Consider the following 27,999-nt stretch of genomic DNA (forward strand, 5'->3'; position numbering starts at 1 on the left):
TCGGTTTACACGCGCTCGTGCAGTGCATCTCTTGTCTCGCGCTCCGGCAGATGTAAGTAGGCTACACACAATGCGTTTTTTATCTGAAGATGATTTAAGTATAGGCTAACACGTTAACCATTCTTGCATATATATTCCACTAAATTATGCTGGTCGTATGCAAGTCACTTTTTTAAATGGTGAAAATCGTTTGGGGTTGAAAATATTTACTTTTATATGCATGACTTTCAGCATCATTACAGCCATTATGCTTTCATGCATGTACATAGTAGTCTATTTGTGATGATAGTGAGGCGAGAAAGTGCAGATTTGCACTGGTTGTGCTTTTACGTGCTATTTATGTTGTGTTAAGTGTGTGCGCGTGGATAATAGGACTGAATGACAGGATTTGCTTTACAAAAGTAATCATTCAAGTTAATCAATAATATTAAGGACATTTAATTTTGATAAGGAAACAGTTAAAAAAATATTTCAGTAAATACAATAAAATAAAAAATATATTTTAGTTTGCCAGTGACTTTGTAAAGGGCTGCTGACGTCACAGTTTAGACTGCGCGTTCATGTGGAGTCATCTACCAATTAGCATTGTTCTTTTTCTGCGTGTCCAGTGCGGGATTTACAGGTCAATGGCGGTTGAAAATGTTTTGCGGACCCACAAACAAAAAGTTTCAACTGCAGTCTCAATCTGCCATTGATTTAAATGGATAGGCTATAGTTTTAGTATAGTACCCCTCACTGGGTTTTGGAGATTAGCAAGGTAACATCGGCTAGTTACTCATGTGCCCACCTGTTGATTGTCAATGTTATATTGAGACGTTAGAACATACAGGTATTGGTCTTTCATAATAAGAATATAATAAAAGAATTGAATAAAACTAGGTAAACGCTTTGTGAGATATTCCTTAAGTAGAGGTACCTTCAGATGCTTTTGATTGAATCAGGTGTTGTCGTGATCTTAAAGCAGTTGAGCATGGTTTAAAGACTTTATTTTGGTGTTTTCTGAAATGCAGGTAAACGAAATCACTGTTGTGGGATGACATTTTAAATGCTTCTGCAGACATTGTGAAATCAATATGAGTTCAGCTTTGTTTGGGGGAAAACGAAAATATGGAGAAAATGAAGGGGAGAAAGCCATCTATAACCAAGGGAGCTGATAAAGTGGTGCTATATTGAATGTGGCTTTAAATCAGCATGCTCATATTATTTAACCCATCTGTGCTTATGGGAAGCATTATGTTTAAAGAGTAAATATTTTGTGATTTTTAATTTTAAAGTCCCATAAGTTACTGCGGCGTGTCCATCCAAGTTTGTTCCTCCGAGGCTGCCACAAGAATGGTCTCCACGAGAACACAAGTCGCTTATTTGCGTTCTTGGAATAGGGAGCCGAGATGACGTATTTTTGTATGCAAAACCCGGAAGCGAGTTAGAATTTTAGGACTTCTGGTTCCATCGCTCCAAAGTCTATGGGTTTTTTGAATGGGCTTTTGATAAATCGCCCGAAACAAGGTCTGTGGTAAACGAAACCTCTAAATATTTTCACATTTTATTCTATGACATAAAACGCACCAATTATAACCCACTTGCGGTTCTATAAAGCCTTATTGTGTCTTAAAAACGGCGGTTGCTAACAAGCTGCTAAAAGCGACTACTTCCTTTGACAGGGACGTTAGATGTATAACGCGTATATAAAGCTCACAAATAATGCAACATGGGCACAGATCTCTTAAAACGTAGATGCGGATTCATTCACGAAGTAATTACTTACCAGGGAACACATTTTTAATAAAGTTTGAAAGAGGCTGGTGGTGGTGACGTTGATATCGAGCGACCTTAAGTGTAGTCTGTTTAGCATCGTGTTACCTTTTTACTTCTGCCGATTGTATTTCGGCTTCAAGTTCAAAAGTAACAAATGTTGTGTTAATTTGTAAAGATTATCTTGATAGACAAAACATAAATAACCTTTGTTAATCACAGATCTTATTTTTTGCGATCTTCCAAAAGTCTATGGGGAAAATGCATAGGCTTTCGGTCGAGGGACCCAGCACAGCACTTCCAGGTTAGCCTACAAAAATACGTCATCTCTGACATACTGGATTGAGAAATGATTGGTTCGGCGATTCATCTGTCTAATCCGCTCCTTTCGGTCAGCCTACTCTGATCTGATTGATCAGATGGTCTAGTCTGCTGTGATCGGTCTACCGCGTACAGCGTCGCGAATGGAACGTAGGCGGGCATTACACAGAGTGACGCAAATCTGACACGGAACAGAAATAAGAAATCTGACACGGAACTCGTTCATGTGATTCAGAGTCGACTAATTTTTTCCCAAGCCACACACTTTTCCCAACATTACACACTGCGTGAAATGTAATTTTAAGGACATTGTAGTAGTTACTCTTTAATCTGAAACCTCCCAATCCGTTTATGTATACATTTCATATAGTACATACTTTGTATAATTTTCAGACAATGTCCATACCAAGGAATTCCTGTAAGACCTGAGGGCTTGCGTACAGTACAAAGTTGCCAATCAGATATAAGGATGATTTATAAATGAGGAGGAAATGAAACATTATTGCAAGACTTCCTGTGGCACAAGACTGAAGCTGCCTACATCTAAATCTACAATAAATTACATCTAGAAATTGTGTTCATATTACACAAAATGCGGTGTAAGAAAAAAGTTATAAGAATAAATATTCTTAGAAAAGTTACATACTTTAATTTTGGCTCAACAAAGCCTGTAAGTCTTAAAGGGACCCTCTGCCGAAATATGAAAATTCTCCAATGGGAGGCTCTTACCTATTTGCTTAGTTAAGTCCAGGTGGTGACTTTTTTTTGGACGGGCAGATAAGATGTCATTTCCTTTGCGCTCCTGCTCTGGAATGGCTGGTACACATGCGACTTTATCTGTGTAGGAAATGTTTATGTTTACGAGCATGCGTTGTGCGATGCTGATCCCGGATGCAGTGAACGTGGAAACTTAAAGGTGTCATGAACTGGGCTTGTTTATTGTTTTATACTGTTTTGTGAGGTCTACTTATGATGTTTGCATGTTTTTTACATTAAAAAACATGAAAATCAATAAGTAATAGGCTATTTTCTACCCGGGTTTTGAGGCCGGCTCGACAAACGCTTGGTTTTAATGGGTGTGCCGCATTGAAGACTTGGAAGTAAATGCCCACTGCTATGATTGGATAGCAATTTGTGTAGTAAACTTAGTTGGAGCCTTCTGTGAATTTGATTAGACACGTAACGTTAGGTTACACATTAGCCCGCGATCGCAGGTCTCAAATGTTACGCGAGTTTCCATGATAAATAAACAAATGGTAGACTCCCGGCCAAAACGACAGTGTTGGCAGGTAATTTATGGATATGACCCAGCAATTTATGGATATTCGCAAACGGTGGATAAAACCTTGAAATGATATATTAGCCCGCCAAATCACAGAGATGCCGATTCGCACAGGACTAATATTATCACAGGACCTCGGTGTTAGTCAAAATATGGTAGGTAATTTGTTGGGGAATTTTTACTTTACAAATTGCAGACATGGCCGATTCGCACGGGATTAAGATCACAGACAACCTCTGCAATTATTACAAATGATTAGAGGTCCCCAGGTAATACTAATCCCATGCGAATAGTGCTCAGGGCACATCAAGCGATCTCTAACAAAGCAATAGTGACGCATAGTACAAAAATGTTTTACTCACATAAGATTGCTGCGCCATTCCTATTGGATCCAATATTGACGGCACAGCACTACTTTTTAATTTTAGTCTCTCCGCAAATCCAGCGTCGAACTGTGCCTTGTTCACAAAGGAATCCGCGGTGAAATGAAGCGAAGTAACGCTCAATGTTTTACCCACGTGAGCTGGAACGTCTTTAAAAATAAACTTCAACCACGCATTACTAATGTCGGAATCCGAAGGAAGGTTATGCAGCGACTGTGTTCTTCCACAGCCAGACACTGCATAATATTTTGCGATCTTTAACGGCATGTTTATTGCTTGCTCGCTCTGACTGGTTCCTTGCAACTTATGTTACTTCAGTACTGTCATGCGTGAACCAGTGGGCGGGGCTAGAGAAGTAGTCGTTGATATTCTTCTGTGGAGGCGGTGTTCAACCTAGATAGGTGCATTCCAGAACCTGGCGTTCGCTGAGCCTCGTGTCAATAACAGTTGTAATTTCAGTAACAAGGGAGTTTTCAGTTCTTACACTTACAGGATGTTCGCTTGAACACGATTCTCTCTTATATAACAAAAGCTCGGGTTAAAATTGATGTCTTAATTCATGACTCCTTTAACACGGAAGTCAGGATATAGGCTAGTTGAATATAGTCTGTCATTTTGTTTGTTTGTGCACAAAAAGTATCCTCGTCACTTTATATAATTAAAGCTGAACCACTGGAGTGACATGGACTATTTCAACAATGTCTTTACTCACTTTCAGTGCTTTGACGTTTGGTTGCATTGCAGTCTATGGAGGAGTCAGAAGGCTCCCGGACCTCTTTAAAACTATCTTAATTTGTGTCTGAAGATAAACAGAGGTCCCAGGGTTGACAAACGTCTTGAGGGCGAGTAATTCATGACATTTTTTGGTGGAGGGTCCCTTTAAGGTTGTTTAGTGTTTAGTGTAGTATGAAAAAGTGTTGACCAGAGATTTCTAAGTGTAGAAACTTTATACAGAAAAATCTGATTTTCTAAAAAGGATGAAGTCAACAGGCTGAAGGGGTGAGGCTATAGAAACTATACAAGTTTTAGGCTGTGGGTACAAGATTTTGAGCTAAAGTTTGATTATAACCATATGTTAACTTTGTCAAGTCCGCGTAATTAGTAACTGCACATCTGGAGATCCAGACCAGGTGCTTGTGAGCGTATGCACCATGCTGTCATCTGTCTTGACAGTACAAAAAATTCTTACCATGGAAGATTGTTTGCATGGTGTTAAACGTATACAGCTGTGTTTTAGACTTACACGATACATCAAAGTGATTCGAAAAAAGCATAAAAGCTTTGTGTTTATTTGTTTTGTATGTGCACCGCCCCAGGATGTCTGTCAGTTTTTAGATGTTTGCCTTTAGGAAAGCACCTCTGGTCAAGGTGAAGAACACAAAAACCAACAAACACCAAATGTTTAGCACTGTAAAGCCTCTCTATGCCCATCAAATGCCATGACGGTGAGTCATGCATGTCTGAAGATTAAGTTACGGGTTGTGACTTCATTGTGATTGGTTGTTTAAGGACCAGTCAGTGACTAGATATTATTTATTTGATAAAAAGCAGATGTTTTTATTGGTTTAAACCAAAAGCCAGGTGTTGTGTTTCAATGGATGCGGGTTATTAGGGGGTTAAGTTTTGTTGGCAATCACTGGCATCAATTATCCATTCTGGGTGAATGTGTGTTTTTATAGTTTATAACTAAATAAGAGATGCTGCGTTTTTTATGTAAATATGACAGAAAAATTGGTCAAATAATAATCTCAAAATGATGAGAGTAATATTTTGATAGCTTCACAGTGTGAGGTAAATATATATAAATGCCCTACACCCTACAGACAAAAAAATTGATATTTAGTCCTAATATTTTCTGAGCCAAACATGGCTAGATTTAACATACTTCAGATCATAAGATCGGAAACAGGCATGAAATAAATACTACAAAGAAAAATTTGCCTCAGGAAAATGTCAGACTCTTTGGTTATCTTTATCTGTCAACTCTATTTTCACAGTTTAATAACTTCCACATGTAAGACCTGCTTTTCTCTTTCATATAAGGACCCAACAATCCGGTGTTCCCTCAGTGGCGGGCAGCTGATTCTCTTTTATCATTCACTTGGTTGTTCTCACTAAAGATTTAAAAATGTTTTCTAAGCTTTGTTCTTTTGTCCCAATGTCCACCAATCAGAACATTTGATATTGTTCATAAATTGAAGAACACCAGATGTAAGATCACAGCCTGGAGGAAATTAGCATAATAAAAGTGGCTGCCAAACTGCTGTATTACAAAATTCTTTCTCTGTTAAAAGTCGCCTGAAATAAAGATGTGTTCCACGTGGCTTTCGTTTGCGGGTTTGTTTGAATAAAATAATTTTTAAGCTGGAGAGCAGAGGATGTGAACATAGATTAGATGTCATTTCCTTTGCGCTCCTGCTCTGGAATGGCTGGTACACATGCGACTTTATCTGCGTAGGAAATGTTTATGTTAAAATAAACAGGATTGGAATAGACGGAATGGCTTGAAATATAGTCACAGATGAGTCTGTTGTAATGTGGAGTCCAGAAGGAAAAGGTTGCTTTGAAATCGTGTGCCAAAGATAACGGAGTGTTTACGGTAACATCTGAATTCAGACCACGCTTATGTCCATAGCTCTCCGCACTGTGCAAACCCAAGTTTGTGGAAACAATTGTCTTACCTTTTCATGTTGAATTTGTCTACTCAGTTGTTTTATGAAATGTACTGTACATGATGACATTTGCAACTATTGTAACCAATAACATGACTTAATCAAATAGTTCAATATGATGTACAGTATATTGTAATACAAAAGCTTCGAGATGCATTGCTTGTGTTGCTGAAATTTGTAAGTAATTACAAGCTTTGGTGTTCTTCATATTAGGAGCAGACTGACATTCCTTTCCTTCCACCATGAAAGATTTGCGGTCTCTGGCAGTGAGTGCTTGTCTTGAGGGGTCATTGTTTGATGTTTGACCTGAGATGTCACAGATGACCTGTTCAGGCCAATAATAGCAAATCTTTACAGAGAAAACAAGCATTCCTTTGCCTCTTTTGGTAAATGTAGAATATAATGTATCTGTAGACATACAGACACACATGGCTTTTGTCTATGTGTGCTGTCCGTACATTACTATTTTTGTCTGTTAAAGGAATAATTCACCCCAATAATTCTTTTAGCACTTAAGCACTCTCATGTCATTCCAAACCAGTATGACTTTGTTTGTTCTGCAGAACACAAAATTAGATATTTTGAAGAGCATTGGTGACCAAACAACATTGACGCCATAGACTTCCATATTATGGACCCGAATCCACTGAGACATTGCTCAATTTTTGTGTTTCGCAAAAGAATGAGTAATATTCAGGTTTTAAGTGACATAAAAAGGTGAATAAATGGTCACTTTGAGGTGAATTATAATTTTGTTTCTATTAAGCCATAGGAGTGCGCTAAGACAATGGGGATGACACAGGGATTTCTTTTTGGCTTCATCGTTGCATCATGTTTCCTTGCCAGCATTGGACAACAGACAGGTAAATACAGTCCAACATGTCTGATTTACTCAAATATAAGTGAATTGTTTTTCATAATGGAATAAGTGTTAAATCTTATAGGGATAGTTCACCCGAAAATGAAAATTCATATCATTTACTTACCCTCCTGTTGTTTTAAATCTGTTTAAATTACTTTGTTCTGTTGAACAGGAAAGAAGATATTTAGAATAATGTAGGAAACCAAACTGTTCTGGGACATCACTGACTACCATAGCAGTTTTGTTTCCTACTATGGAATTCAATGGTGCCCTAGAACTGTTTGGTTACAAACATTCTTTCAATCACCGTCTTTTGTGTCGAACAATAAAATGTATACAGGTATGAAACAACTTGAGGCTGAGTAAATTATGACAGAATTAAAATTTTTGGATGAACTATCCCTTTAAATTCAGTATTTCACGTGTTATAGTGTTTTGTACATTGTACTTTCATCGACAGGATGCCAGGATGAAAATTTGGCCTTTGACATTGTGTTCCTCGTGGATAGTTCCAGCAGCATCGCCGTTCGAGAGTTCAGAGATATGAAGGCGTTTATCCGTGACGTTGTGAACGGATTGGATATTGACTCTAAAAACGTGCAGGTTGGCCTCGTTCAGTTTAGCTTCGATCCCCACAAAGAAATCCTGCTGGGCGACTACGCCAACAAAGCAGACTTGTTTCAGAAAATAGATAAGATCCCTTTGCGACAAGGAGGCACATTCATGGGAAAAGCTATGACCTTTCTTAAGGAAAGCTATTTCACTAGCGCGGGTGGAAGTCGGATCGATCAGAAAGTGCCGCAGATCATCGTGGTGGTCACAGATGGAGGCTCAAGAGATGATATAAAGGGACCTGCTGAAGATCTTCGAGCAAAGGGTATTATCATCTTTGCCATTGGCGTTGGCGAGACCAATAACACCCAGATGAGGTCCATCGCCAGCAGCCCACCTGAGCGTTTTGTGGTTAATATTGAAAATTACGAAGCGCTGAAAGGATTGACTACAACAATGATGGAGACTGTGTGTATTTTGATGAGGGATCAAGGCAAAGGTAAATCAGCTTCTTAACCGTCTGTAAAGTCTGTGTCCATTATGATGTTCAGGGCGTACTAAATATCTTTCATAAACAAAATTTAATTCATGATTCATGACCAAATTTAGTACATATGAATATTTGCCAAAAAAGTCACTATTTTTTTTAAATTAACATATAAATCCAATACTTATTTATTTATAATATTTATTGTGTATAAATATTTGTATTAATTTTATTTTTTTACTTATTTATTCTTTAACAATGAAAGTTTTGGTCAGAATGGCCACAAATACAAATTTGAAATATTGACATTGTTTTATAAAAACACTGTTCTATTAAATATTTTTACATTTAATGCTACGGATTCTATATGTAGAAAAATATTCATTAAAAGTTCAATGTAATAAAAGCCAATGTATTGGTTGTTTGATTTTTATTGCCATGCCTGCATTGTGTGTCTGTTTCAGCCATTGCACAAAAGTTTGCCGACGTGTTTGTCCTGGTGGACAGTTCGGCTACGACCAAGAAACAAGAGATTAGAGATATTCTCACCCAACTGGCTGGTAACCTCAAGGTGGGCGACGGATCAAATAAAATTGCATTGGCTCAGTTTGGCGTGACTGTCGTCAAGGAGTTTTTATTCAGCGACTACAAGGACACAGCGAAGGCCAAAGAGTACATAGCCCAGTTTGAACCTAGGCCCAACGGAGATCGGAAACTGGGAAATGCCATGGATTACGTTCGTAACAACTTTCTTAACACGGCATCCGGCAGCAGAATTTCCAGAGGCTACAAGCAGTACATACTGGTGCTGAGAGTTGGAGAATCTTCAGACTCTGTGCTCGGTGCCACACGTACAATGAAAAACGAAGATGTGACTGTTATCGATATGAGATTGGAAACAAATTTACGCCTCCTGACACCTGTGATAAGTGGTTACGATGTTCAACAGAATATCATACAAATAGCTTCGGATATCACAAAGAGAATTGAGACGAAGAAGGTTTTAAATGTTACAGGAGGTTTGTTTGTTAATTACTTGGTGCAACTTTTGCTGCATTACATTAAAAGAATTTCCACTAAGCAAGCTATTACATTGTCACACTGTTTTTGTCTTTGAACAGATTGCAAATTGGCCCAAGTAGCGGATATCGTGTTTATCGTGGACGAATCGGGTAGCATTACCCCAAGTAACTTTGATCTGGTGAGACAATTCTTGCATCGCATCGTGAGCGGTCTGGTGGTGGATCCTCAAAGCGTCAGGGTGGGATTGGTGCTTTACAGTGACCACCCCAGTGCTGGATTCTACTTGGACTCTTTTCTGAACAAGAACGGCGTTCTGAACTACATTAAAATCCTTCCTTACAGAGGTGGAGAAACCCAAACAGGCGCAGCCCTGACGTTTGCCAGAGAAAATCTCTTCACTCAGAAAAGGGGCAGCAGGAAAGCTCTTGGCGTCAAGCAGATCGCCATCATCATCACCGATGGAGAGTCGCAAGATGATGTCACCGACGCTGCCTCTAAGCTGAGGCGTTCGGGAGTCACCGTGTATGCCGTCGGGGTGAAGGACGCCAGGAGCGAGGAGCTGCTAAAAATGGCATCTTACCCCCAAAGGCAGTTCGTGTTCAATGTGAAAAGTTTTCAAATGCTTACGTCGCTGGAGAAGAGTCTTAGTAAGAGCCTTTGTAAGACTGTGGTTAACAGAAGGTTTGATAAGAACAAGAAACACACCCTTAAACAAGGTAACGTGGGATTGTATGTCATAATCAGTTCATCTTGTTTGCTTTGGATTAGCTAATTCTCATCTAATTCCATTCTGTAATTTTAGCATGTGTGAACACAGAAGAAGCCGACATTTACTTTCTCCTCGACACTTCTGGGGCCACTCGTGCAGACTTCGAAGACGTGAAGAACTTCATCCTATACCTTCTGAAGTTGTTCAGCATCGGACAGTATCGTGTCCGCGCGGGGATCGTAAAAGCTGACCGCACACCCACGCTACAGTTCAGTGTGAAGGACCACAAAACCAGGGTGACCTTAGAAAACGATGTGAGAAACATGATTCAGTCCAGCGGAGGCACAGAGATGGGCGTGGCACTAACGTATGTGGCGGAACGCTTTAGGGAGGCTAAAGCTACTCGGCAAGCTAACGTGCAAGACATTCTCATTGTCATCACTGATAAGAAATCCCAAGATGACGTGAGTGATCCAACAGCTGAGCTGAAGAATCTAGGTGTCTCGGTCTATGCCGTCGGAGTGGGAGATGCCGACCAGGATGAGCTCTTAAAAATGGCGGATGACTCCAAGGTGTTTTCTGTCCCCAATTACGATGCTTTGAATGATATCAAGACTGATGTTCTTACCGATATTTGCTCACAAGAAGGTAAAACTAGAATTGTTTACAGGAAAAAATGATCACGTTTTACTGGTTTGTTTTACTGTGAGCTCATCTGTATTGTACTTTTTTCAAGCCTGCAGGAACCAGGTGGCAGATGTCATGTTTTTAATTGACGGCTCTTCTAGCATCGAAGAAAAAGACTTCATTTCAATGAAGACATTCATCAACAAAGTGGTGAATGGGTCTGTCGTTGGACAAGATGATGTGCACTTTGGTGTGGTCCAGTTCAGTACAAACCCAAAGGAGCAGTTTCCCCTGAATAGGTTTTATGACAAGACAAAACTGCAGCAAGAGATCGACAGCATCGATCAGTTAGCCGGGGACACTTACACAGGACAAGCCCTCTCGTTCGTTTCACCGTATTTCGATGTGGCCCGTGGTGGCCGGCCTGAGATTTCACAGTTCCTCATAGTTATCACGGATGGGGAGGCCCACGACGGGAAGGATGTCGCCACCAATGCCAAAGCCATCAGAGACAAGGGTGTGGTCATTTACTCAATCGGTGTGGGCAGCGTTAACACCACACAGCTGCTGGAGATCAGTGGGACTGCAGATAAAGTGTACGTGGAGAAGGATTTTGAGGCAATTCAGACCTTAGACAAAGACCTTCAATTCAAGCTGTGCTTCACGGTCACAGGTGAATGTAAACATTTAATAGTTGGCGTTTGTACATAACTGTTTGCCACACAGACCTGTTGAGAAGACCAGCTCGGTTTGTGTTTTGCATGCTAGGCTAGTATGGCGATAGCCCATTGGACAGATAATAACTTGTCGTAAAATTATTCTGAGATCATATTGAGTTTTGATTGTGTGTCTGGGCAGATCTGAGCACATTCTGAGAGATTTTGGAGATATGTGAGGATTCTATAGTCTGTTTCTCATGAAAAATCTGAAAAGGAGATGTCCCCAACTGCTCTTTAGAATAAATACATAAGATATTAAATAATAAAGGGGCGCAACAATATATTGTTTTATTGAATATTGTGATACAAAAAAATGATTTTTTGAGCGATTCTTTTACAATGATTTTTTTTCAGTTTAAAGCCGCAGTCACACTAGACTTTTTGTTCCATTGACTTCCATTCATATGCATGCAAGGGACAGTTCACCCCACAAAAAATCTGTCAACATTTACTCACCCTCAAGTTGTTCCAAACCTGTATTAATGTCTTTGTTCTGATGAACTCGGTGAAAGATGTTTGGAGGAATGCTTTTAACCAAACAGTTCTTGGCCACCATTGACTACCAGAGTAGAACAAATGACAACGGTAGTCAAAAGTGCCCCAGAACTGTTTGATTTCCTACATTCTTCAAAATATCTTCTTTTGTGTTCAACAGAATTTTTTTTCCTACTATGGTAGTCAATGGTGGCCAAGAACTGTTTGGTTACAAGCATGCTTCCAAATATCTTTCTCTGTGTTCATCAGATTTGTGGCTGAGTAAATACAGACAGAATTTTGTTTTTGGGTGAACTGTTCTCTCTTAGGGTTTAGATTTCTTTATTCCTTTCTTCATTTTAATTTTGGGTTAAAATTAATTTTTTCTTATGACTGACAGATTAATTTCATTCTTTTTTATTCAGATACAGAAGGTTTGGTTAACTTTTTATTTTTACAAAATATTGTGACAATTGTAAGCGTAAACCCAGTGTTGTGTTGTGTATCACTAAGTGTATTGTTACACCACTAAATACATCTAATTTATGTTTTTTTCTGTATTGTGTACTGTATGTGTGAAGAGCACATTATTATCTGTAGCAGTTTATATTATTTTTAAGCAGTGTAAGTTTTCAAGCACACAAAAAAACAAAAGGCTGCAATCTAACAATGTGAAACATCATTAACACATTTTCTCGTTTCACCTGTAGGTTGTCAGAAAACACAGCTGGCCGATGTCATTTTCCTCGTGCAGTGCACCAGCCAGATCCGTTCCCCGGACTTTGAAAAAAACATCAGAAACTTTTTAATTTCTGTGGTGAACAGCACACAGATCGGTGACAACCTCATTCGCATTGGCGTCATTGTCTACTCGGACACTCCAAATCAATTCACTTTAAAGCAGTACAACAGTAAACATCAGGTACTTGATTCCATAAAAAATCTCAGGTATTCAACTGGAAACGCCTACACAGCTAAAGCCCTTGAATATTCACTCGCGTACTTCAATGAAGAACACGGTGGGCGCCGGAAACGGGGCATCCCTCAAATGTTGTATTTGATCACAGACGGACCGGCTAGAGACCGAAATAATTTGATTGCACGGGCTGAGGAATATGCGGCAAAGCATATCCACGTGTATGGAATCGGAGTAGCGAATGCCCAAAGGAGTGAGCTGGAGATTATTACCAAGAACAAAAACAAAGTTTTCCAGGTTGATAATTATGAGGCTCTTCGAGATTTGCAAAATAACATCTCCAGTGTGCTGTGCAACATAACAAAACCAGGTAAAATATTTTGTACCCCGTGTATATTCTTGTAAATCAGTTGATAAAGCAGAACAAACATTTCCCAGAGAGTGTAATGCTAAATCTTCCAATGGGGTAAAAAAACAAGCTTCAACTTAACTCATTGGCAGATATTTTTAGCATGAAATCACAACATTTTGATGTTTTGATCACGATCAGCATTGTCTCAAATATTGTCTCTCTTTCAGAATGTCTAAATGAAGTGGCTGACCTGGTGTTTCTAATTGATGGATCGGAAAGCATCAAAGAAGATCCATGGAAAACTATGATTGCCTTCTTGCTCGGCCTTGTAGACAAGCTCCGTGTCACACGGGACCTTTTCAGAATTGGTGTAGCCCAGTTCAGCACCCAGTATCGAAAAGAGTTCTACTTGAATGAGTATGAAGATGCCAAAGGCATAAAATCAGCTATCCAGCAAATCACACAAATACAAGATGGGACGAAAATCGGAGCAGCGCTTCGTAACGTAGTGGAATTCTTCCAAGAAAGCAAAGGCAGTCGCAAACTGAATGGCGTACCACAAAACCTTGTGCTCATTACTGATGGTGATTCGACTGATAATGTGACCGCAGCTGCTGACGCTCTCCGGAATATGAACATTAATATTTTTGCCATTGGAATAGGGGACATCTCCATGTCGCAGCTCAGTTATATTGCCGGCTCGCCAGACAGGTTATTCATGGTGCAGAACTTTGACCACCTCAATCTGACGACAGAAACATTTGTTGACGCCCTTTGCACCCCTTTTTCATTAAGTCCTCCAAGTAAGTAGAGGTGCCATCGTGTCTGTGCGTAACGTAAAATTGTGAGAATCTTTATAACCTCGTGGTTCGAGTTTGTTGGCAATGACAACATCTAACTTGTTTCTTTGACAGGTTGCTCCATTGACATCGCAGTAGGATTCGATAACTCAATGACCAGTTCCAGTTCTCCGTCCATTTTTAGGAACCAGAGAAAGCTGCAGTCTTATCTGCCCGAGATTGTCCGCGATGTGTCTGTCGTACACAACCTGTGCTGTGTCACCAAACCAACCATCAACACCAACATAGGTTTCCGTCTGGTCAGCGCTGATGGACAGAAGCTTAACGATTACTTGTTCGACGGGTACAATGAAGATGTGGTTAAAAAAGTGATGGGGCTTCAGAATCCCCAAGGACTGAAATTCAACTCGAGGCTTCTGGGCTCCTTTCAGGAGATGCTCAAAGCTTCTAACGCGTACGTCAAGGTGAGTCGAGCAGCTATCAAAAGAGGACCAAACCATCTGTATGAAAAAGCGAACTAACGATAACAATAAACTCGAACTAGCAATAGCTGATGTTATAACGAAAATTAGGTTTCCTGTCTTAGGACCAAGTTGATTTTTATTATCATAAAAAAAGAAACAAGTCATCTGATGCATGAGGAGTTGCCTTTCCTGATGAAAATACCAGCCTTGCTGACTACCAGATACAGTATATTGTACAGAATGCTGATTTGCTGGGGTTAAATTTAGTGGTGTAGTGGTCTTGCAGTAAGATCAGAACCCAACATGTATAACCACCATTAACCAGCGTTTTAAACTCATATTTAAAGCCAGGGTTTTTAAGAATGCTGAATTTTTTGGTTGTCCCCTTTAGGTACTGATCATCTTCACAGACGGGTTGGATGAGCCTGTTGAGGAGCTTCTGGTTGCTGCAGAGAAACTCAGGAACAGTGGTATGGTGACACATTTTGTTGATGAATAGGTTGTTTGCAATCACGTGGTTTTTGGTGACGCGCGAGGTGCAGCTGGAGGGCAGCAAGTGATTTTCAAGTGATCACAAACTCAAAGTACCTATGTTTAACGACCTGAACAACGACCAGGTAAGCTCAAATCTCTGTCCAACCTTACTTGTAATAATAAACACTAGCTTCTGTTAAGAGAACGAGCCCTTATTAAATGGTTAAAGTGAAAAATCTCGCATTAAGCGTTTCTTCCCCATAGAAGTCCATTATAAGGAAACAGCTTAACGTACCGAAACAACGATCACGAAAAAACAAATTAAATACGTTTGTTTATAGCTGATATCAAACATAAACATGATAACAGAAAAGTGTTATGTTCTCAGTTTGTCGCTGCCTTGAGCCACGTTATGTGGTTTCTTTATAATGAACATCTATGGAGAATAACAAGTTTAACGTCAGACTATTCTTATCACAGGAATGAGTGTTTATCACAAGGTTTGACAGAAATGTAGGCTTCCCTGGTCATTGTTTAGGTACGGTACACCTTGAAAATCTCTTGCTGCCCTCCATCTGCACTTTGCGCAGTGCCGTGACGTCATATGCAAATAACCTATTTCTTTAAAAGACTTGTTGGTTTTACTGTCTGTCAGATGCTACTTTAGTGGCTCTTTTTATGATATACAGTAACAGAAAAAAATAAGACGGCATTATTTTCCATTTTTTTATTTTGTAATTTAAATCTATTTATATAGTAGGTAAGACTGTAAAAAAATCCTGTAAAAAAGGTCCTATTCTGGCAGCTAGGGCAGCAGAGAAAAATGTAAAATAACTTTTTTGTGAAGTAAAATGACATGTTTTTCACGTTATTTTTACTACTTTTCAAAAATATCTGAAAATTCTGTAATATAAAACAGTAAAAGTATTTTTTTACAGTGTAAGTAAATTTAAGAACTTTATGTAAGATAAAAAAACATGTTTCCTAAAATTTAAGGAAACTTAGTGACAACATGTCTCCCAAAATCCAAATAAAAATATTGTCTTTTTTATTTGGATTTATTAGGATCTATTAGAAAATTGAAACATGACAAACTGGTCAAAATAACAAAAAAATATGCTGCAGATCTTGAATATAATATGAAAATGTTTTCAGATCTTGAATACTGCAATAAAAAAATGTATATTCATGTTTAAACAATACAATACTCATGTTTTTACATGAATTTTAGCAACAGTTCAAACATGAATATTTGATGAAATAAGCCAGATGTTTTGTATTTTGTATTCTCACATCGTTTTTGACACTGAAATTGCCGCAATATATATAGAAATGCTGATTTAGGGCAAAACTGGAGTGTTCTTTTAATTTTTCCGAGACTATTCATTTTAGCACTAATAATGCTGTCAGACTATCAGGGGTTTATAGTTACTGTATTTCGAAAAGAGACTTCGGAATTAATGAAGACAAGTTTTGGTTTATATATATGTATGATATATATGTTTACTAAAGCTTATTTTGTGGTATGATACACAGGTGTCCATGCTCTACTAACCGTGGCACTGGATGGATTTAGAAACACTGCTGATCTGCAGAGGCTGGAGTTTGGACGAGGGTTCGGCTACAAACAGCTTCTCTCCATCGGCATGCAGAACGTGGCCAGTGTCATGCAGAAAGAGATCGTAAGTCCCAATGAATCCCATGACACAGAATCATGGCGTGCTCACGAATCAAAGACTGGAACTTTGAGGCAGTCAGACATGTGAACTGAAATGCATCTGGAGGGCTTATTTATTACTTTTAATATTTGGAAGCACACTAGTTGCCTCATGGGTCGCTTTAGTGATCACGCAGTGTTATGACTCTGGTGTTGATGAATGGCTTCCTGTGAGAAGAAGGGTTTGGCTGCTTGAGAGAGGGTAACAGCCGTAAGTACTTAATGAGGTTTACAATACAGAGTGCTGAAGAAAGATGGAAGGATGTCTAGTGCCTGGTTCAGTTTGTCGAGAGCCACATTCAAACACAGATTTTGATGCGCCAAACATAATATAAAATGTCTTTCTGTCTTTCTTTATCTCTCACTTTCTTCTAATCTTCAGGATACAGTTGCTTCCAGGGTGTGCTGTAATGTGCTGTGCAAATGCTCTGGTCACCAGGGAGTACATGGACCCTACGGTCGTCCGGGGCCTAAGGCATTTACGACTAAACTTACGCTTAATGTTTACTTCAAATTAGAGATAAAGAAGTGTTTTGTGTCTCACTAACTGTGCTTCTATACAGGGATTACCCGGACAGAAGGGAAGTCCTGGATTCCCTGGGGAAGAAGGAGAAGCTGTGAGTTGTACATTACATTTATTTTTCAGATTGTTTTGATAAAATATCTTTACGCCTTTGCACATTACTGTGTTCGTTGTGTCTGTGCATAATAATTCATCTAAAAACTAGAGATGCACCTATACGAATATTCAGTGATAACTGTTCATATATATGTTCTAATAACAATTATTAACTTACTGAATGTTATTAATTCATATAATCACTATTAATATTGAACATCAAACTGGTGATGTTTCTAAAAACGTTGTACAGAGCACAAATTCATTGCATTGCATATCGGCCCTGATCATCAGCTGTTTTTAAACTATCGGCTGATAACAGTGCTTTTATCGACCGATGAGGACTATTGGCCGATATATCGGTTCATCTCCACTAAAACATATATTACATCTCTTATTTATTTATGAGTTATTTAAGATGATGTTTTAGTGTCCCCTGTAGTGGTTGTTCTGCAACTAAGTCAACTATGTCATGAAACTGTATATGCAAGAAATGGCTTTCTGAATAGCTGTTCACCTCATGTATCTATACATGAAAGAGTTCAATCAAAGGTCATTTTTAAGTTGCTATGCTGAAGAGACTCTTGGAATTGGAAGTAACACTATATATGTAGTTTTACTTCTGCATCATGCAAACAGATTTTGACACAAAAGATCCTAGGCCTATTCCACAGCCACAATTTTCTTTTGCAGCCAAGAGTAATGATAAATTTAAAAAAATCTTAAAATCTAATGATGTTGTATGACTCTCATGTACACTACATGTGTGTCGCAGGGTCAGAGAGGGCCGCCCGGTTTAAATGGAACACAAGGGCATCAGGGATGTCATGGAAGAAGAGGCATTAAGGTACATAACAAGCATTCAATGCTTTTTGCACCACGCTGTTTTATATTTGCCTTTAATGCTGATATACTGTAGCATTTATTTTTATTTGTTGTTTTTTCTACAGGGTGGCAGAGGATACAGAGGTGAAAATGTGAGTTTTATCGTTTTTTTAATACATTTCCATTTGATAAATACATGGCCTATAGGGTGTGCATTAATCTAGATGACTACATCCCCGGCCAGCTCACATGTGGGTAAACATACTCTCTGGGGAGAGATCACTTTTGGAAATAGCTGTTCAAGCGCCGCCTAATTATAACCAGACAGGATTTATTAGCCGCCATCTGTTTTTGGATTACTTTGATTAACATCTGGAACTCTCTGTTGTACCCTGTGAGTCGACGCGTTTTATAGGGCTGCACTTAAATTGAGTTCCTGTCTTCTTTCCTGTTCCGCTTTCATTCGACATGTTGTTGCAAATAATGTAACCGCTGTTTGCTCATTAAGCATCTGGGATTCTTTCATCTTTTTCTTTCACAGGGAGATGCGGGAGAAGATGGTTTAAATGGAGTCGATGGTGAACAGGTAGGAAATATTTCGTGGATTTGTGGCTTTCACTGAATAGTCTGGGACTACATAAAAATATAACTAATAACACACATCTTTTATTTGAGCTGGTATTTAAATTGGTATTTAGCTGGATTCTGCCAAGGTTATCTTACTGAAACATTTTAGGGAGTTTACTGTGACCGTTAGCTTGCTTACTGAGGCCTTTCTAAAATTGTATTTTTCATTTTTTCATCTCAGGGCGTTGCTGGAGGAGCAGGAAGTCCAGGAGAGCGAGGAGATCCAGGCAGCCCTGTAAAGACCATGTTTTCTGTCTCTCTTTACCTTTATTCTTGTTTTTGCAACTTTACAGTTATGTCTAGTAATGTAAGTTAAGTGCAGGTGCAAAATGTGATGTTTATGGTTGCAAAACTGCAGGGTCCTCGCGGTATCAGAGGAGACCCTGGAGTCCCAGGACAGAAAGGTCTGAGAGGAGATCCGGTTAGTAGACCTCAGCTGGACATCAAAATACTATATAACTTACCCATTCTACCGTTGGCTACCTTTGTGTCCTGTAAGCCAAATTTGGAAAAGGAAAATACAGTAGTGTCCTGACGTTCGATTTAAATTATAAACAGGGAAATTCAGGATTAGACAACAACTCCGGTGGTCCTAAGGGTGACGTTGGCAGCCCAGGCGTACAGGTATGGGACCTTATTATACAAACATTTAATTTTAGTATAAACTGAGCCTCGTATGCTAACAAATTGAATCTTATGCATAAACAGGGTGAACCAGGTCCAGATGGTATTGCAGGTGAAGCTGGTGATGCTGGCAGACCAGTAAGTTTAGATATCATAATATAGTATACAGGAATATACATATAAGCCCTGTTTTTATTTTGCTACTTTTTTATTGTTTTAGGGTTCGAATGGCAGAAGAGGCTCTGTCGGTCAACCGGTAAAGTATCAGTATTATTATATCAGGATTTTGCTCAATTTAAGAGAGGTTATCATTTCTTAAAGGATAATGCTTGTGGTATATTACACATCCGATAAATGAGATTTGCATGTGTTTTCTTGTCAAATGTATGTTTTTTTGTGAAGCTAAAAAACTGTGATGCAAACAAATTAATTTAATGAATTCAATTGTTTTCAGGGTCCCAGAGGACCTCCAGGAGAGTCAGGACCACAGGGACTTCCTGGGGCTTCAGGTCCATTGGTAATTTATAAATTGATCCTATCCCTGTTCAGATAAACCAAATAAAAAAATACATTTGCGATTGAATTTGACTACGCAACGAAGGGAAGCGTGCTGATACAATATTTTACAATATCTTTCCAAATGAGGGTTTATTCGTTTTCATTAGTGCATGAAGTCGTTGTAATAGATTACACAATGTAACAAAAACTTCAGAAGTGTACATTTGAACTTTTTTGTCTTTTATGACTAATACTGTCCTCACGAACCAAGTTCCAGACGTAGACACCCATCATCGCTTCATCCCACCTTTCCTGTGCTACAGAAATTTCTAGAATTTTCTGACAGAGATTTTTAAAATATGTGAAAATTTGTTTTGTGGAAAGTTTATTTGCAATTTACCGAAATATCGTACTTAATGATATGAGCTCAAAATGTACTTGAGCTAAACATTGATGCTAAATGAAAATAAATATTACCACAGTAATTAGCAGCACAGAACTGTACAAGAACTATAAAAAGGTCGGCGGAAGCAAAACATTCTTACGCTGTGTTATTTTGTTGTCGTTTAAAAATCAAATTCTCTTGTGTCTCTGTTTAGGGTGCTTTTGGTCCACCAGGTCCTGTTGGGCAGAGAGGTTTTCCTGGTCTGCCTGGACCTCAGGTATATGTTCAAATAATACCTTAACAATTTTATGTTCTTAGTGTTGGCATTCATACAGTATCTAATGAATGACACCCGTCCGTCAATGAGATTATTGATCTCTCTCAAACAGGGATCTCCTGGCTCTCTAGGAAGGCCTGGATCTAAAGGAAGCATAGGCTCCAGGGGACAGAAGGTATGACCTTCATTTTAATAACATAATCTTTATTTACAGTAGGAATCTCTGCATTTGAATGCTAAACTCTCGTATTGTTTCTTGTCTCGCTGTTGCCTGGCAGGGTCAGCCAGGTGATGATGGAGTTAAAGGAGCTCTTGGCCTCCCTGGCCCCAGAGGACTGCAAGTTAGTCAATTTTATATCGATTATATCGATTCAATCGATTGAATCGATTATATCGATTCAAAATGTTTTACAATTCTGAGAATTGATGGATCTTGTTGGATCTCTTTAACAGGGAAATGACGGGTCGGATGGTTATGGATTCCCAGGACCTAAAGGACAAAAGGTTTGTGCAGCATTATGCTGATATATTTTGTTCTGATGAAGTTTAATTTGGCTTGATTCAATAAATCTGATACTGTTTTACTTTGTACAAGGGAGATAAAGGTTTCCCAGGTTATTCAGGACTTCAGGTGAGTCTACATCCAATTCCATCTTCGGAAGAGCAGAATTATATGTTGTGGGACGTGACCGTGTGTTTTTATCATAATACAAATATCCAACCACGGACATGTTTGACTTTCAGGGTGAGCGAGGTGATTCAGGCATAAATGGAGGTGGTGGTCCTAAAGGCAACAGTGGAAGAGGGGTAATAACATTATTCCACCTCATAATTGTTAGCCATATAGACTCGGTTGTTAACTGGGTTTTTGAAAACAGGGCAATGCTGGGAGGGCAGGACCTGCTGGTGACCCTGGTAGTCAGGGGGTGCCTGGACACAGGGTATGTAAATATTATTCATATAAATCATACAAGTATAAATATTTGAAGGTTTAAGAATACAATAGCTTTACTGTTGTCATGTAGGGCCCAAGAGGACCGGTAGGAACCAGGCAAATGTCTGTAAGTGTGTGGTTTTCTTACAAAATGCTTGAATGTCTTGCTGTTTTATTGTCAGTCTTGTCTGGAAGATACGGTATAATTGATTTTTCATATTAAGACCTTGAGGTTTTTTTCTAGGACTGTCAGCTGATATCATATGTTCAAGACAACTGTTGTAAGCAATTTGATCTCATATGTTATGAAGTAAAAATAATAGTATCATTGTGGTTAAGCTATGTATTGACCATCATGTTGTTTTTTATTTCCTGACAGTGTGCTGTACAGGTATGTCACATTAATTCTTTGCGATTATTCCATTTCAAAGGAATGCGGAAATGAGAGGCACAAATAAACCATTATGTCATTTTTTGGGTTAAAAACGATCAAAAATGTGACCCTGGACCACAAAACCAGTCATAAGGGTCAAGTTTTTTTAATTGAGATTTATACAATGTCTGGAAGATGAATGAATAATCATGGTTTGTTAGGATAGGACAATATTTGGCTGGTATACAACTATTTATTCTGAGGGTGCGAAAAAATCCAAATATTGAAAAGACCTTTGAAGTGGTCCAGGCCAGGCCGTTGCTAAGAAGAAACAGGTGTGTTTTAACGCTATCTGTTGGCTTACCGCTGTAATGACGTTGTGGAGAGTAGATGATCATTTTACTTGAATTCACGCAAAGTCACCTGCAGTTTTATCTTTCAACCAGAGATGGTGATAGAGAGGGAAAAGTTATGGATCTCATCTAAAACTATGAATATGAATTATTTTTCCCATCTCAATTTCTCTTTAGGTAACCCGAAATGCCCTGCCTACCCCACCGATCTTGTGATCGGCTTGGACATGTCTGAAGACGTGACCCCTCAAGCCTTCGAGCGCATGCGCTCCGCGGTCCTCACCCTGCTGGACAACATCAACGTCGCGGAGAGCAACTGTCCCACGGGGGCGCGCGTGGCTGTGGTCACTTACAACTCCTACACCAAATACCTGATCCGCTTCGCAGACTATCACCGCAAGCAGCAGCTCATTCAAGCCGTCAAAAACATCGCCCTTGAACGCACTTCCAGTCGTCGCAACATCGGTTCCGCCATGAGGTTCGTCGGCAGGAACATGTTCAAGCGCGTACGAAAGGCCGTCCTGATGAGGAAGGTTGCTATCTTCCTTTCCAGCGGGGAGTCTCAGGATACAACATCTCTCACCACGGCCATTCTAGAGTATAAAGCTCTGAACATTAAGCTTGGGGTCATCGGACTGAGAAATGTGCCTTCTATTCGAAGTGCATTAGAGGTAGTTATGGACACTTAAAGTGATTGTTCACCCAAAAATTAAAATTGTGTCATCGTTTAGAACACAAAAGAAGAAAGTTGGTAACCCAACAACGCTGGCACCCATTCACTTCTATTGTATGGACACAAAACCAACGCAAGTGAATGGGGGCCAGTTAACAACATTAATCAAAATATCTTCTTTTGTGTTCTGCGGAAGAAAGAAGGACCTACAGGTTTGAAATGACAAGAGGATGAGTAAATGATGACAGAATTTTCATTTTTGGGTGAACAAAATCCTTTAATGCACTTGTTTGTGTGTGGGGTTAAGAAAGAAATTTGATGACAAAATACTGTTCTAAATCTTGTCATTTTTACGTGTTTTTTTTCTGTTATGCAGGCCGATGAATCTCAAAGTTTTGTCTTCACCGTGCTTGGTAGACCGGACAACCAGAGAGCTTCTCTCAGTAAGATCCAGAATTGTGTTGTCTGCTTTGGTAAGCATCACTTAATAAATCTTAAGTCCTTGCTTATTTTATATATATGTTTTCAGACAATGAAAGGAAAGTGTGCACTAAAATCAATGAAAATATAATAATTTGGTACATTTTTAGTTCTTTACACTTACTGTATGCCAGTCTCGTGTGTTTCTTCTGACTTCTCTTCATGAACTTTAAGAGAAACATCTAAAACGGAACTCTCTCTCACGGTTAAAAGTACAACCTCTGAGAAATGCAGTTGTGATAATATCTATATTTTCTCTCCTAAGATCCCTGCAGACCAGCTAGAGAATGTGATGGCACCAACCTGCAACCCTCTTCTCAAGAAGTAGACCTTGACCTGGCCGTGATTGTCGACGGTTCCCGTAGCATCCTGGCCGATCAGTATGAGGGAGTTAAAGAGGTTCTTGGCAGTGTACTCGATCAGATAGTCGTGAGCAGTCAGCCCAGCAGGGCGGACGGACAGGCGAGAGTGGCTCTCTATCAACAGAGCTCTACATACAGCGAAGCCCAGTCTGCTGTAAAAGTCATCTTCAACTTCCAACAGTTCCAAGATCACAGTCTAATGAAGAGAAGCATCCACCAGGAGTTGAAGCAAACCGGTGGCTCTTCCAGGCTGGGTCTTGCAATGGAATACGCCATCATGCAGAGCATCCTTACAGCTCCTAAGGCGCGTAAAAACAAAATGGTGCTGGCCGTCATCGGCGAACACACGGCATATCACGACAGAGCAAAGCTGGATTTTATCTCTAGGTTGGCGAAGTGTGAAGGTGTGGTTCTGTTTACAATGACAGTGGGCGACCACTTTAACAATACTCAGGTGGAGGAAATGGCCAGCTATCCTCTGGAGCAGCACATTGTTCACCTGGGTCACTTGAAAGATGGAGAGCAGGAGTACGCTCGGCGGTTTTTAAGAACTTTCTTCCACATCCTGAGCAGTAAGAAGCTTTTCTTTTTCTTAAAGTGACAGTATCACCCCAATATTTTTTCCTAATTTCTCACCTTCATGTCAATATATGACACAAAGAAGATATGTTAAAGAGCGTTGGTAACCAAACCATATCGGCCCCCGTTGACTTCCACTGTACGGACACAAAACCACTGAGGCATTTCTCAAAAATATCTTCGTTTGTGTTCCACAGAAGAAAGTCTTGTAGCTTTTGAGCAAAATGGCAGGATTGAAATTGCTTAACTTACTTTCACAAGTGACATTTCAAAATGTGAAAAAGTAAGACGAAATGAGTCGTAAAGCCAATTTGATTTTACTTGAAAAATTGAAGGCTGCAAAAACCTTTCCCCTGTGAAGCTGTCATGAGCAGATGGTTATCTCTGGGTGAGGTGTCACTTAAAGATGGCTTTTCCACAGTGTTCATGTAGTGCTTTTGTGATTGCAGAGAATACGAACTCGTACCCTCCATCATCACTCCAGAGGGAGTGTAGTAATTTTCAAGGTCGGCGTTCCAACTTTGAGCCTGCGGAGAGGCCTGTACACAGGTATCCCATAACAAAACCTGTCCTGTCCTCATTTAATGCAAAACATCAGTCACTGAATACTTGCCCACTGTCTTAAAAATACCATTTCTTCAGGGTTCCTTTCCCAGCCACTCCATCTCCGACGGCTAATGTGGAACAGGAGACGGAGGAGACTGAAGACTTGCAGTCCTCAGGCCGTGGAGACTCACTTGGACTCGCTGACCATGAAGGGAGTACGTTGTTAAAACCCTCAGAACAGTCTTTGAGTGCTTCTGAGTTCCTATTTGTTGAGTTCCTACACAGTAAAATCGCTAGTGTAAAAAAGGTCAAATTAACTCTCGCAGTGTATATAAATTCCACACTCTGAGAGTGTGGATTATATGTACACTGTGAGTGTTAATTTGACATTTTTTACACTAGCGATTTTACTGTGTATTTGTTTGTTATGGTTAAAAATGAATGTTTGTCAGTATGACTGAGCATAATATTAATAATATTTGTACAAAAATCATGCAACAATTAAGTAACAATGCTTCTTCACACCTTTTTTTTTGTCATTTCAAGGTCAAGGCTCTCAAAATTGTTAATACAGTCATCCAAACATAAAGCAGTACTGCGTTTTCTTCTGGTCACGTTTAAGCAAAAACTGACATCAAAACAGTTGCAGTATTTTAAAAATAATTACATTTCATGTTTATAAAGTTTGACAATAAGATTTTGTTCATCTATTTATACAGTATTGTTACCCAAATGTATCTAAAGGCAATATAAAAAAGTCCACGAAGCATCTCAAAAAGTTTTCTAACCCAAATATTTGTTCCGGATGTTAATTTCTTCCAGCGGATGAGGAAGTGAACTATTAAACATTTAGAAGTCTGGCTGGTTTGAATGTCCTTAAATCAGCACAACGCAGGTGGCATCCAGATTGATTTATGGTTGTGTCAGGCCCCTGGGCACACGTTTAGGGGGCCCCTGACCCTGCAACCCCCTTGCACTTCTTGTTACTAAGCCAGCAGATGTCAATGTGATGTCATGGGATGTCAACATGCTGTGTGCATTGGCTTTAGTTGTCTAAGACGTTTACGTGTATGCTTGCAAAAAATACAAAATTGTTTAATCATTTCATTTAGAAAAATATTTACATTTTACAATAAATCATTTGTGATAAATCAATGTAAACGCTTTGTTTCTATGGCTGTGTTAATGCCTTTGAGAGCTTTGATCTTAGTTTGGGAAGAAAAAAAACTTCCATCATAATTTATATCAGTATTCACATTAAATAACATACCAAATATCCCTATTCTGACACTGTTCGTTTTTTCAGTGATTTCTTTGTCAATGCGACAAGATTTGTTCTATTTTATTTCACATTTTGAAAGCACAACAGCGGAAAGGGGCTTTTTTATGCAATAATAGTGATGTTACCTTAGTAAACATGATACCACTGTAAATCCTTAGCATTGCATGACTTGTGAATGACCTGTTTTTTATTTACTCTCTCCAGAGCCTGAACTACCAGGGCAGAGAGAGGAAACAACAATATATGACGGTGAGAAATGAAACACCATTGCAAGGGTTCTAAAAGAGACGAGGGTTAAATACAAATGTAAAAAGTAATGATGTATTAAAAGTAATAGCCATTATGTAAGAATTTGCTGAATACAGTATTGGCTTAATTGTAATATGCACATTTCCTCTCTGATGCACACAGATGCATGTCTCATGAAACAGGATGCTGGACCCTGCAGTCAGTATGTTTTAAAATGGTACTATGACATCCAGCAGAATAAATGTGTCTACTTCTGGTTTGGAGGATGCGAAGGAAACAAAAACAAGTTTGACACGCAGGAGCAGTGTGAAGCTCTGTGCTTACTGAAAACTTGACCAGGACTACTTTTTTTCAGATGACACTTCACATTTAGCAACTCATTCTGTTTCATGTAAATTACATTATTTTTATTCTGGATTTTCTAAACGATAGTAAATCGAACATACGGTTAGCGCGGTTTCATCATGCCAAAAGTTGCATTGTCATTTCCATGCATGTTGTGCTGGAATATGAAAAGATATTTTAACAGACAAAATTCATATACTGTAGCAGCTTTTAAGTCATCCATCATCTAATTTGATTAAAATTGGTTAAAATGTCAATGTACATAAAAGGTTTTCGGTGAAGAAATGTCACACAGAACTAAGAAAGTGGACTATTAGATTTGACACTGATTAAGATTTTGTAACTTTTTAGTATTTTAAATGTATAAGAATGTGACTGCTTTGAAACATGGTATAATGTATACATAATATGTTCAAAGCAACATCATAAACAAACGTTACTGCGCATGCGCACGTTTGTGGACGGAAATCAACTTCCGGTACACGTCTGCAAACAATAGAGTGCCTATAGATTAGTTCTTATAACGAGCAAAAGAAACCGAGAAGCCGTTGGCTAAACTTGCCTTTTCAATATTTTTAATGTAGACTGCGATACTTAGCTCAACCACTAGATGTCAATGTTCCATACGGTTTCTTTAAAGTCGGCATGAAACGGAAGTAGCGATTGTTTGTGCTTATATCCGAGCGAAACAACTTCTGAAATTAGAAAAAAATGTAGGGCGGGACTTGATTTCATTCATCGAGTATTGACTGGTTAAAAGTTGGGAGTTGCCAACAAAAATGCAATCTGTCATTGCAGCCCCGCCTTCGCGCCATTCCTCGTGACCTGAAGTGAAGAGATGTCGTTCTGAGTGGATTAAAAAAAAAGATGTGCAGGGATAAAAAATGTATAATCAATACTGCAACACTGTAAATCAATTTAAATTGACCTTACCTATTTCATGCCAACTTTAAATGCAACAAACTTACACGACCCATTCAACAAATTGTGTATTTAATACAATTATTATACAATAAAATAATAATATAAATATAAAGTAAATTTACATTTATACTTTTATCCAAAGCGACTTACAGAGAGTTCAGGGAGCAATAAGCTGCAATAAGCAATAAGGCGAGGAAAAGCCGTTTAGTTTCGGTTTTAAAGTAAGAAACGACGTTCAAACATCACGAACAGGCAAATTGGTTTAATCATTTGTAGATATAATGTCATATATGTTATTAAAAGACATATTTATAATTAATTTTAACCGATAAACAGACACAGACCGGAAATTATCTTTCGTCCATGCGCGTGTGGCCGATGAAACCGTCTATACATGTTTTGTGAAAAGTGTTATACAAATAAAATTGACTTGACTGTGTTTCCTCTGTGTTGTTCAT

At 39.0% G+C, this 27,999-nt stretch overlaps 1 protein-coding gene across 1 annotated transcript; it reads left to right on the top strand.

The window, feature by feature from the left end:
* On the top strand, nt 1-27,998 carry col6a4a (collagen, type VI, alpha 4a). Its single transcript, XM_057339519.1, has 40 exons — nt 1-52; nt 7,177-7,273; nt 7,733-8,323; nt 8,776-9,330; nt 9,433-10,050; nt 10,137-10,691; nt 10,780-11,343; nt 12,574-13,149; nt 13,359-13,934; nt 14,046-14,395; nt 14,787-14,865; nt 16,406-16,551; nt 16,969-17,061; nt 17,150-17,203; nt 17,981-18,052; nt 18,156-18,182; nt 18,572-18,616; nt 18,839-18,892; nt 19,016-19,078; nt 19,216-19,281; nt 19,366-19,419; nt 19,502-19,537; nt 19,736-19,798; nt 20,379-20,441; nt 20,554-20,616; nt 20,720-20,782; nt 20,895-20,945; nt 21,037-21,072; nt 21,186-21,248; nt 21,320-21,382; nt 21,467-21,502; nt 21,620-21,656; nt 21,755-21,766; nt 22,279-22,772; nt 23,151-23,247; nt 23,520-24,188; nt 24,645-24,744; nt 24,838-24,956; nt 26,228-26,272; nt 26,435-27,998. The coding sequence occupies exons 2-40, from the start codon at nt 7,198-7,200 to the stop codon at nt 26,605-26,607; spliced, it is 7,497 nt and encodes a 2,498-aa protein (XP_057195502.1). The 5' UTR covers nt 1-52; nt 7,177-7,197; the 3' UTR covers nt 26,608-27,998.
* Nucleotide 27,999: the final 1 nt, after the last annotated feature.

The sequence above is a fragment of the Triplophysa rosa genome, linkage group LG8 (assembly GCF_024868665.1).
Source record: "Triplophysa rosa linkage group LG8, Trosa_1v2, whole genome shotgun sequence".
NCBI classification, from domain to species: domain Eukaryota; kingdom Metazoa; phylum Chordata; class Actinopteri; order Cypriniformes; family Nemacheilidae; genus Triplophysa; species Triplophysa rosa.